General features: G+C 44.5%; 1 protein-coding gene across 2 annotated transcripts; it reads right to left on the bottom strand.

The window, feature by feature from the left end:
* Positions 1–54: 54 nt before the first annotated feature.
* IKBKB (inhibitor of nuclear factor kappa B kinase subunit beta) lies at positions 55–10,764 on the bottom strand. 2 transcript variants are annotated; one of them, XM_015648808.3, is made up of 21 exons: positions 10,622–10,726; positions 10,455–10,549; positions 9,604–9,721; positions 8,782–8,851; positions 8,274–8,362; positions 7,713–7,802; positions 7,226–7,350; positions 6,777–6,884; positions 6,311–6,440; positions 5,654–5,848; positions 5,287–5,401; positions 4,813–4,936; positions 4,412–4,563; positions 4,237–4,298; positions 3,687–3,796; positions 3,381–3,430; positions 2,768–2,867; positions 2,434–2,581; positions 2,106–2,233; positions 1,323–1,413; positions 55–787 (listed from the first exon to the last, which is right to left on the bottom strand). In XM_015648808.3, exons 1-21 carry the CDS (start codon positions 10,724–10,726, stop codon positions 719–721), a joined length of 2,274 nt encoding a protein of 757 aa, XP_015504294.1. In that variant the 3' UTR covers positions 55–718. The 2 variants fall into 2 exon arrangements, with proteins under 2 accessions (XP_015504294.1, XP_015504293.1); XM_015648807.3 differs by lacking the exon at positions 55–787 and adding an exon at positions 855–1,203 and having other exon boundaries at positions 10,622–10,764.
* Between the last annotated feature and the right edge of the window lie 1,829 nt (positions 10,765–12,593).

Here is a 12,593-nt window from a genome sequence, read left to right as displayed (position 1 = left end):
GTGTGTTGACTTGCACCAAGGTTCCGTCCAGCTTGGTATTTTGGTTTTTTTTTGTTTTTTTCTTTTCATGCAACTTTAAGTATGGTTAATAATCTGCCAATGGTTTGTTACACGATACCTGTACACTGAAGATTTCCTTCTCCTGTGGTTTCTAGGATCACATTCTTACACCTCTCACGTTTTAGAGACCTGCACAGTGAAAGCAGCTTTTTCCACTATAATGTTATTAAGGGCATCAAAAAGAGCAAACCAAAAGTTTACATGTTTTAGATAATTTCGTTCCCACATAGGAAACAAGTATTAGATAAGTACAACCATTACACTTGAAGAAAAAAAGTGCAAATCAGCAAAGTTTAGAAATTAAGTTCACAGTTCATTAGGAAGGCGACATCTACCAGTGACTGGGTATACTGTTGTTCATTGTTCATTAGAAAGCCTAAAATGCAGCAAAACAGCCACAGGTGATGCCTAAGGGAAAGATATATCAGGACAGAATATCTACTGTCTTAAGGCATAATTAAGAACATTTTCCAAGCAGTTAGAACAGGCATTCCCTAATGTATCATTGTGGAAAAGTGTGGACACTAAAAGCTAGGCCATAGGTATAACAGAGCAGTTGGTGACAGTAGAAGGCAGTTGATATTCCCTTCTCAGAGGCAGCAGCTTTTCACAGTTGGCTTCCCAAAGTAGCATGGCTTCAGAGGCAACCAAAGTGATTTTACATCTGGGTTTGTTCTGGACTGTTTGTTTCTTCTACCTGAAACTGCAGCCAGCTCCAGTCTAGAGCCTAAAGAATAAACCAAGTTCAACACTAGCTTACAGTTCAGTTTTATCTAGAATAAATGAGAAGCATGTTAAATTTTTAAAAATTTACTGTGAACAAGTTGGTCAGTATAATTTCATGATGAGCCACATGACTGCTGTCAAGGAAAACACTTCACCTACTTGCACTCGCTAGTAATTTTTAGTATTCTGCATCATTAAATTAAGCATACCTGCCCACCACTGTACTGCCACCCGATCATGCCAAATTTACATGCAGTTTTGCAGTATTTTTGTACAAGAGTCAAGTGCTTTGCCCCATCCTTTACTGTTCAGGACAACAAGTTCCCAGCACATGGCTCCCAGTCTTGGCAAGCAAAGGATGTCAGTCAGCAGATCATGAGGGAACAAGTGTTTCCTATCTGCAGCTCCTGCTTTCCCCTTGTCCAAGAGTAAATTGGAGATTTCAATTAGCTGTATTAGTGCTGGCAAAGTTGCACAAGCACAACTTTGAACCCATGCACTTCCCCCGTCCATTTATAGAACAATGAATACATTACCAAGAAACTCTGCTCTTGATCCTTCATTGTGTCATGCATCATGTTTTCTAGTTGACTACAAAGTTTCCGAGATTCCAGCAATAGCTCCTCACTGGAAGGGACAATTATTACACTATTAATTTCTATGACAGTGTAAAGAGCTGCTGCCTCTATTGTTAACAAATATTCAGTCAGGTCATAAGCTTGTAATTCATACTGCAACTTGAAAAGTTGGTGGCAACCCCCTGATTTACTGGACAGGGAAAAGGAAATGTATTCCAAGATGGACTGGGTTCTTATTATGAGGAACCATTGTTGCTAGAGAAAAAGCTGAGAACAGCCTATAAACTTAAGGATGGGGGCAACGTGCAAATAAACAAACCAAGGTCTTTAATTCCAAGTGGCGACACAGTTCATTTAAGCAAGCCAGAACTACACATGCTTGGTTACAGCAGCCTCCTCAATGATGCAGCTCAGCTGCTATGACCATAAAAGACAATGCTTCAACAATTCTTGCTGGCAGAGTACCTCTAAGTGAGCTCAACCATCTCAGATTAAAGGAAGAAAACCAAAATACACCTTTACTACTGAGGCAGGGAGAAGTGAAGCTATGTATAATTCCCCATTTTTCAAAAGGAAGATCTGCTAGCCCCAGGAAGTCTTAACTACTAACAGTGCTGACAAAGCAAGCTGAACATAAAGTGTGAAATATGAAAAGCCCTGTGTGCCGTTATCTCACAAAGCAGGAAATCTAGCTTTGTAGCGCCAGCATTAGCAGCTGAAGAACACCAGACTTCGCCTCACCTTTTTCTTACAGATTCTGATAAATTGTATGTTCCAGAAGGGACCTGCAGCAGCAGCTGACCTGAGCTACCAAGACGTGATGTGTTCATGCTCTCTGGGCTGCCAGTAACAGGACCACGTACTTTACTCTGAAAAAAACACAGAATATTCAGAGTGCAATTATTTCAACTAGTTTTCAGCAGCTAGGAATGTGAAATAACTGGAACTTGGCTTTAATACTAATTCAAAATAAAGAAAAGAACCACAGGACACTCAATTTACTGTTATTTCAGTAACCTGTGCTACAAACCATATTCTCAGGTTAAAGTGGAGGTTTTTTTTTACTTACACAAGCAATTTTCAGCAAGTTCCACAGTTCTTTCTGTCGTTTCTCCTGAAGCCTAACAACTGTTTCCTCATCTTCACTCATCAGATTCATCACTTTCTCCACTCGGGGGAATAATTCCAATGCCTTCTGTTTGCAAACTACAGTTTTACTATTAAAAAAGTAAAAACTGATCAGATCACACATGGGCCACTGCAGTCGGAGAACATTTCTGAACTTACTTATTTCCTGTAACACTGCAAGATCTCATTAGCTGTTATGTATTGAGTTTTAAACCTTCTCTTGCAGGAAGAGAAAATGCCTTCTCTCAACTCTGAATAGAATCTACAAAGCTCACCTGAGCTGAGCATAAATGACTCGAACTTTTTTTTCAAAGGTCTGGATTGCCTGGAGGAGCAGTCGTACTATTTCCTGGCTGTCACCGCTTGTCCTCTGATCTGGAATGAGAGCCAATATTACACACAAAGGTAGATTTATAGGAGAGAGTGAGAAAATTCTTAGTGGATTATTTCCATACTGCTTCAATCCTGAGACATCCAAAATTGAGGATATTCAAGTTTGAGTGGGATGAATTACACCGATTTTTAGCCACCTTCTTCAAAATTTAAAGAACTTGAAATGGAGAGTTGGGACTATCAAAGGAATGGCCATGTCTTTCATCCTTCCTACACAGAAGTGGCAGCATATACGTGTGGCAACAGCCTGCTCTGAGAAAAGCTCCAGAGGAGTTTGGAGAACAGCTTACAAAGCACCAAGACAGGAAGGCTGGCCTGGTGTGAAACTGACTCCCTGACTCCCCTCTCAAAAAAAAGGCAAGTTCAGGAGAGTCCATGTGCTGCTAGTGTCTGGGCAGGCCTAGAAGGGAGGTAATGATCATTTTAAAAAGTACTACGTCTCCAAAGTTACTATCCACACAAATAAAGCTGACTTTGAGCTAAAGTGTCTTTTACCTCTTGGCTTCTCTCTCAGTCTTCGGTACAGCTCTCTGGCTTGTTCTTCCCTAGATGAAAAAAGCACGAAAAAATAAAGGAGTTCCAAAGAACCAAAATTAAGAACAAATAGTTTGAGAACTCAAATCTTTTCTATACCTCTCTGCCATTTCAGACCAATGACAGATGAGTCAAAAACCATTTTCAGTTAAAGTGCTCCCACTCCCCCATAATTTGGGTGGAAGAAACAGCCCTTTCATTGTCCCGTAGTGAGTAAGCTTAGCTAGAAATACTCCTGCATCTGAAGCTCAAGGTAGTTCAACTCACAAATCCTCCAATGTTCCTCCTTGTTTACGACCTAGTGGGCTTCTCTGCAGGTCCACAATGTCTGTCTGAAGTGCCATCATCCTCTTCACTAACTGGTCCACATCATCCTCCTGAAAGCAGGGTAGAACATAAGCAACAGAACATTCTCAGAGACACTACCACTCACATTCGTTCTTCCTTTCTCATTCATAGTTTGAAACACACCAGCAAGGTGAAAACAGCAGCCTTGGCCAAGACAAATGAGGAATATGAGTCATTTAAATTCAAGGAAATTAGGTCGGTGCTCTTGGATAAAACAACTTCCAAGACATTTATGGCATTTCCCCAAGATCTCCCTTTTTACCCTGAGCCTTACAACAGAGTAAGCTTCACGTAGTAATGGACAAAAATCGTGCCACACAAACCAAGGTAATGTGAAATCTGGAATCAGTCCAGACACAAGGAGTTTCTATTTAAGGAAGGGACAATGAAGAAAAAGGGGGAGGAGGGGAGAGATAATAAAAACAAGCCTCTTTTTCTTTATGATAGGCAGTTAGATTTAGAAACATACCCGCCCACAAAGTTCCACAGCTTGCTCCATCTCTTTCCAGGCAAACAGCAGCTTCTCAGAAGCTACAGGAATCAATAAAGAGTGATTGGCTTTCTCAGGTTCACAGAGAAAGAGGTAGGTGTTTTTGTGAAGAAAAGAGGCATGAAAAGACCTGTTTGCCAGATGCTATACTCACTAATTCCAAATTCAATCTGCTCTTTATACTTTTCCAGATCGATCTGGATGCTTGTTTTAAAGAAGTCCAGCTTTGCTTTCAGCTGCTGAGAAAGGGAGGCCATAGAATTCTTCATCTTCGAGAGGGTACTATTGTAACGCAACAGATTCATCCTGTATGGACAAGAAAGTCTGATTAGCCTCTGAAACTAAAAATTCACCAGGCTTCCACTTACATCCGAAGTAGATACTTGAGATAGCAGCGAGGACAAATGTAGTTGTGCTAAAGGGCTCTCAGCTTTTCATTAATTGCTTACAGCTCCAATCATGGGCTTCCCCATTCCAACAGGGTCCCATTTCTGTCTTCCCTTTCACCAGTGCACAAAGACAGAGATAAATATTCTAAAGAAACTGCCACCGTACATGGCTGCTCGCTGCCCCTGCTGAAGCCGGTTACAATCCTCTTTCAGCATCCGGATTGTGTGCCAGATCTGACCCCACACCTTCCGCAACTGGAAAAAGTGGAGATTCTTCTTTGGATCCTGAACTGAAAATGAAGAAGGTGGGGGAAATGGAAATGTACATATCAACATGAAGCAGGAAAGTTGTGTTATCACAAAACAGACCAAGATATTGCTCCTTTGAGGGCACGTTACCACCTGCAAAGCCTAGAGCTGAATAACCCTGTGCAGTTCCCCTAGTATATCAAAATCAAACATTCCCTTTTTTCAGTAATGCTGATAAATTGAATGAATGACAGTCCATTTTACTGCTTCTTCATTCACAATATGCAAAAGTTCTCTCTACTATTTGTGCATGATACAGACCACACAACACTGACACCCCTCTCAACACAGACCCGCCCCCCATCACGTTCATGCCAGAGAAAGTCCTTACGGATGCAGTCAACACTTTCTGGATGAGGACGCAATGCCACTTGAGCCTCATAGGAAACTTTCTTGTTATCAAAGAGGAAGAGAAGGTCTGTGTCTGCAGCTGCAGTATCATTCACCTAGAGGAGACAGAAGACCCAACTAGGTCTTCTCAGGAAAAGCAAGCTTTGGTGACACCATAAACAGAACAGTCCTCCTCAGCCAAACACAGAAGACCAAAGGCAACAGGGTGCCTGTGCTACAATGGCTGTTAGGTCTGTGAGGTTACCATGACAAAAGCATACCACAACAGCAGGGAGTGGTGTGATCTCAAAGTGAGAGCAGTATATTCTGATTCACTCAAAAGCAAGAAAGGAAGTATCCAAACTCACCTTGCTATCAGCTGTATGTTTAGTGACCAACTTCTGAGAAAACAATGCAAGTCCTGCTTCCTGCAGTAGTTCCTGGTCCTGTTCTGGAATTCCCGTATCTGACTGAATCCTGGCCTTCACACTCTGCAAAGTCTCTTCCTCTGTCACAGGGTAGGTGTGCACAGTTCCCGTAACCATGTTCAAAACATGAAGCAACTACGAGAGCAGCATGGCATAAGAAAGGCTGAAGATTTTGATCATGTAGCAGAGCACAGATTGAGGGACTGAGACAATGACCACCAACAAACTGTTCAAAGCACTTGGCAGACTGAAGACTGCAGACTTTGCAGCTACTTCCTAACATTACGACAATGTTCTTGTCCTCCATCAAGTAGGAGAGAGGCTACATGGCAATTAAATGGCTTCAGCCGTAGAATCCTCTATCAGAATATGGAACTAACCACGCAAAGAAACTATTCACTACTCCCAGCAAGCTCAGGGAGTATTTTTCCTCAAAGAAGCAAGAGAAAAGCACCTGTCACTAACTGCCAGGAGACAGTTCTACAAGCTTCTGCCTCACTCTTTCCTCCTGTCTATGGTTCAAGCCTCTCCTCTCATAGGCTACAGGCACGTGCTCTCTGGAAAATTTTTCAGAGTAATGCATACCCTATTGCTTACCTTCAAGTTCAAAATGTCATCCAAAGCTTTGAAACACCCATTGGGTCCGTATATAGGATCTGTACCTCTCTGACGTGGGTGCCACATTAACATGAGTTGCAGCCATTTCTCCAGCCTTCCAGACAAAACACTGAGCAATAAAAAACAGATGAAGATCAGAAGACGTAAAAGTGCATTTGCAGCAACCATATCACCTGTTCTGTGTAGGTAAACTGACAAAACTCCCCCTCCTTCTCCCTCCAACACTCCATCTCTCCCCATCACAAATGCAGTGTTTAGAAGGCAGAAACCAAAACTACACAAGTCTGACAAGCAACAGTAGTATGTCCTGGGGTGACAAGACATAGTACTGCCTGTGTCATGCACTCAAGTCACTCACAGATTAACACAGTAAGGCATATAATATAAACTTGGTCTTTTTGCAGAAGAATCAGTTTATCTCAGGACAGCAATTTCTAGTACTCACCTGTTTAGATTGTTTGGGCAGGGCAAACTGCTAGAAAACTTGACTTCTCCGGATAGGTCTTCTGAAACAACAATATCCAGCTCACTCTTCTGACGCACTTTTGTATGCCTAACGTAAGCAAGTACAATGGTGAAATAACTGCCTGCCTTTCCCAGCCTGCATTAGTTAGTAGAGTTAGTAGGCTCTTAAAGCTACTCTTGACAGATATAATACAGATGCCACTTTGGTTTCTGTTATCTGCCCTGCAGGAGTCAGCCCTTATCCCATAGAGCAAGTATCAGGAATGCTGAACTTGCTCAGGTTTGTCAAACTCCTGTGAAGGGGGTCAATTTCCATAAGGGCAAGGAACATAGGGATATTATCGTCAGAATCGAGGGACCACACTTCTACTTCCTGTAAAAGGGAAGGTCACATAATGCCCACTCATCACCCAACCACGGCTCACTCACCATTGCACTGGCTGCCAGTTGGGTAGGAAAGGTCGAAAACCTGTAATGCACTCAAAGGCAAGCGTGCCAAAGCTCCAATAATCCACTGTCACCGTATACTTCTGTTGTTCCAGCAGCTCTGGAGCCTGATACAGTTTACATACATGAGACAAAGCCACCCAGCTCTTAGCTTTCTCTATCCCTTAAAATCTCATTAACATTTGTACAAATGATTAAAGATATTACTGAATGCTGCCTCTCATGCACTTTAAGACCCTCTTGGAGTAAGCAGCATAGATTACTGGCACTCCTGCTTATTTATAACAGACATAGGTAGCAGAAAACCCAATGTCAGCAGAAAAGCTGACAAAGTCACCTTTGCAAGCTTCAGCACCACAAATGCACCCCATACCACACAAGTACTTAATCCCAGCCCAAAGCTTGGTAACAGTTAATTCTATCCCACTAGAAAGCAGTAGCTGCCCTTGTAACTGAATTCCTTTCTTACCAAGTACTGCAGAGTCCCAACAAAGGATGTGCATAGGCTACCCTGATCCAACTCCTTAGCATAACCAAGGTCAATGATTTTATGTATTAACTGAAACACACAAGAGATAATAAGAACGCTAGACTGAAGTCCTGTTAAAAGCACCTCATACAGCAGAAAGAAAAGGTTCAGCTCTTCAAAGCTATACAGGAAAGGTGCCAGTGAAGAGACAGAAGCAGAAACAGGAGGCTACTGTAGATTCCTAAAACCACAATGAATTTTAAGGTGTTGTAGCACACTTAGCAGTTATGCATCTAGCTCCTTCCGATCTTTGGTCAATCAGTACAGCCTGGTTCTTTCCTTAGTAGTTGAAAGTCAAAATGTCAGGTGTTAACAGATGTCTATTACAATGTCTCATCTCAGCTGCACACAGAATATTATTCATCTGACACAGTAACCTGAGACAGGTGTTTTCCTGGGCTGAGTACTCTTGCAGAGGGACCCTGTAACTGCATGAAGCACCTGCATATTCCCTGTAAGCTTACTTGTCTGTGCAGGTAGAGACAACTGCTTCCTGCTTACCCTCTGCTCTCCTTGCTGCAGCACAATGTTCTCTGGTTTCAAGTCTCTGTGGATGATCCTGTTCTCATGAAGGTATCTGAGAGCAGAAGCTGAGACACAGAAAAAGCTAGTTGTAAGAGCATAAGTAACAGTACCTAGCACAAGCTCAGTAAGGATTCAGTTCTATCTAGTAATAAGCATGGCCTTCACATCAAACCTTGTACAATCAAACATACAATAAAACAATAAGTGTAAGGGGTAAACTCAGCATCATAGAACTCTGGACACGAACTGCATTCTCACTCTGGGTGTTCCCTCACATCCTTCCTGTAAACTGCAGTAATGCTGGCTAGCTTCCAGTAGGCAAGGACCTCCCCAGACTCCCAACACTTTTGGTAGATGAACAAGATGATAAAACGTCAGTCTAAAATGAAGTCACTAGGGTCACTGCTGTATATTTGGAGAGTGGATTCAGGACTAAAAGGGTTTCTCCATAACTCAGACAACTGAAGGTACTGCTACCACTTACCAATGTCAGATAACAAGATAAGAATAGCTTCTTCCTGCAAGCCACAGCAATTCTCCAGTTGATTCAGGTACTGCAAGTAAGCAACACAGAATGTAGTCTTTCCTTCCTCTATCCTGTGTGAGGCCCACAGTCCCACATATTCTCAAAGATGCAAGAAGTTTCAGCAACAGCAACTAAGTTCTCCAGATGCACAAAACTCTATGGGCTGTGACCTGTGGTAGCAGCAATTACAGCTTCATGCCTTGGTTTAATTGCATGGGAGGATAATGGAGCAGGTGAAAGAAGTCGCTGTCATCCCATTCTCACCCTTCTATTTGTTCCATCCCTTTGTCATTTCCCCTGTGTCTGACAGTATCAACTCCAATCTGAGGCCTAAGGTCTGTGTTTTACCTATGGGCAGATTATAGCAAAGGTCAGAAAAGCCTCAGGATTAGAACTATCATGTGTTATTTCTTCCTATGACAAACAGGAGTTAATCACTTTCAGGAAGGGTACAGCCTGCAGATGCCCCCACCCTACAATGGTCTTGGCCAAACTCACATACTGTTGCACATCCCTTACATTTGCCCTCATTCTTTATGTGCAAACTCCTCACAGTGTCACTTGCATCCAAAAAATTACAAGGAGTTTCACAAAGCACTTAAGTCTTCAAAAGCCAAAAGTAATATAAAGGACGAAGCCACCAACACTTGTTGAAGCCATGACTAGAATTAGGAACTATCAGGATACCAAAGCAAAGGTTTTAAGGGAAAACTTCAGTGGAAAACCTGGGATCAGATTAGAAGCTGATCCATTCCTTGGTTACCATCCTAGGGACCTCACCTTTCGGAGGTCTCCACCTTGGCAGTACTCCATGGCCAACAATGGCAAGTCATTTGGTGCTAGCTTCTGCATCCCTTCAGGGACATCACGGGCAGCCACCACATTGGGATGGTTCAGTCTGTGGAACAAAATTTAGGCGACAGAACACATGATGTTCTGCAACTGCTGTACAGTTTCATATGCTCATGGTCACCATTCAAAGTCTTACATAGTCACAAATCCTTTTAGAAACTGAATTAGTGAATTCTAAAGGTTTGCATCTTTCACGTATCTAGATTCATTCCAAATCCTAGCATTTCACATGCAAGACTGCGTTTCTTCAATGCACCTACGCACTACGGATCTGTCTAGAAGGTACAGCAACAAGCCTTGCAAAGGAGTGCAAGGCAGTCTGTTGCCACCGTCCAGAAAAGACCCAAACTACAATCAGACCGCTACACCCGAAAATGTTAATCCGACACCCCACGGGACTGCCCCAGCACAGACGTTAAGTCAGGCAAAGCAGCGGCTAGGTAGCAGTACTGTAGTGCTAAGGGCACGGCAGACGAGTCGAAGACGGCAGTGTGAGACCCAAGATTCTGACGCATCAATCACAACGTGAAGTTTTCTTACGCGTGACTTTCCACGCACTTGCCGTGGAAACGGGCACCTCCCGAAAGGGCAACCCTTGGCGGCCGGCGGCCGAAAGCTTCTCCCACCATTTCCCTCAGCGCATCCGTCAGATCGGCGCTCCAGGGCCGTCTCCGCCACGCGTCCCGAGGCACGAACGCGACACAGCGCAGCGACCCCTCCGCCCAAGGGCCGCAAGCAGGCACCGGGCTCGGTCCGGCAGCACCGCCGCCCGGCCTCACCTCTTCATGATCTGTATTTCCAGCGCCCAGCGGTCGCGGTTGCGCGGGCTCAGCTCCTGCCGGCACTGCTTGATGGCCACCTGCTCGCCGGTTTCCTGTGGACACAGCAAGGGTTGGGCTGAGCGCGGATCCCGAGCCAGGGCACCGAGGGCCCGGCCGCGGCCTACCTTGTTGTGCCAGCGGATGACGTTACCGAAACCGCCGGTGCCGAGGCGCTCCCGCATCTCCCAGGGCCCGCAGGTCAGCGCCTGCAGCGCGGGCGGGCGGCTCATGGCGGGCCCGGCTCCGCTCCCCGGGACCTGCGCTTCCGGCTCCGGCGTCAGCGCCCGCCCGCCCTTAAAGGGGACGCGCGGCCGGCGCCCGGCTCGGCCGGGGCCGTCCCGGCGAGGAGTGGGGAAGTCGCCATCGTCGTGGCCGCGATACCGTGTGGAGTCATCGGGTCGCGATGAGAGGAGTGTACTGTACCACAGCTGTAGCTCGTGGACTGTGTCAGTAAAATTGCAGAGTTGCCGTCTTCTTCCTACAGCATCTCCAAAATTCGCCAATCCGGAACGCACGATTTGCGTTTCCCACCGCACCGCCCGAGTCAAAGCGCTATTCTTGGCATTACATCGGGTGTGGATACTTCTTCCTCCTGGGCTGGCTGGCGTGCGGTGCTTTAATGCCACGGCAAAGACGCACGACAGAACGGGGATGGAAAGAGCGCTCCAAGAGCTACAACTCCAGCCTGCGCTGGACCTGCCAAAGTCACCGGGCACAGAGGGTCCCGCCAGGGTGACATGGGCCTGCTGTGGGATGTCATGATTTTACACTTCGTTCTGCTGAAATTATCCCGAGGATCAGCTTAAAGAAAAGCCAGTAGATGGTGCTTGAGAGAGCAGACACTTTTATTGCTGGCTTTCCTAAAATATGTTAAGCCCTACGAATGACATCACACTCTGTAGACAGTTATAGTTGTCCTTAAGCTGTGAAAAGCCAGGAAATAATTTTTGAAATATCCCCCAATGGCCATTCTTTTGTTAGCATCTTTAATCTAGATGTCAAATGGCTGTTATCTTTAAAAATAAAATAAATTAGCCCCTGCTTGCTCAGCAGTGTTCAATCTCAACAACTGGAAGTGCTTTTTGAAAGCAGTCAAATGCAGCTACACTTAAATCAGATTTATGGCAGTAATGTTATCACCAGCACCGTGACTCATGGAGAAATACATTTGATAATCTTGACATAGATCTCCATGCAGAGAAGAGCTAAATATGCAGAGTACCCAGTGTTTCATCTTTACCATCATGCAAAATAACCAGTGCTGTGCTTTCCAAATGAAGATTCCATGCAACTGCTTCCTGAAAATGGAGATCCCTCACATACTGGTTCTTACGCCTTACACTAAATTCTGTCAGGAGCCTGATTGCTAGTGAATCAGTTCCATGTAGGTAGGACACATTCATCGCTGTAACAATTGCACCACTGACTGTTTTCATAACAGTGCCCTAAGATCAGCTCTAAAACTGATCATCACATTTATCTGCCACACTTTGATAACTGAATACCTCATGACCACATCCTGGTGAGTAGATCTTCATTTTCTAGTATGAGTAGTATCAGTGAACATTTAACTCTGGCACTCAACATGTTGTTCCTTATTTGTATCTGAAGTTCATAAGAAGTTTTTCTCATTTAACTTGCAAGCTCCCCTGGCTGTTTCTTCTCCTATGGCTCTGTTCCGGGCATGCTTTGCTCTACATGCGGATAAGGGCCTCTCTGCCAAACATCTTAATTAGGAGTACAGCACACTTGTGCTCGAAACAGGAGTTTCTCAGTATTAGGACTAAGTCTACATACAGCAGACTTCTAATCATGTTATAAATAACACAGCTATGCATTCATTCACACTCCTAGAAGCATAATGGGACAGGACAGTTCATTGTAAGGAACACATACTAGTCTGTCATTGAACAGTAAGGTGTTCAATAGGGAAAAAATGTTTTGAAGACTGAATCTGGTCTCTGACTGGAAAAGAGAAAGAACAAAACAAACTGTCTCCAAAACTCAGCAGCATGCCAGCAAGCAGCTTCCCTCCCGTCCCGCACAGGCTCCCTCGCCGACAATGCGAACGCCATCCCCCTGCCTGGACCATCCCCT

The sequence above is a fragment of the Parus major genome, chromosome 22 (assembly GCF_001522545.3).
Source record: "Parus major isolate Abel chromosome 22, Parus_major1.1, whole genome shotgun sequence".
NCBI lineage: Eukaryota > Metazoa > Chordata > Aves > Passeriformes > Paridae > Parus > Parus major.
This window is presented reverse-complemented; position numbering and strand designations above follow the sequence as displayed.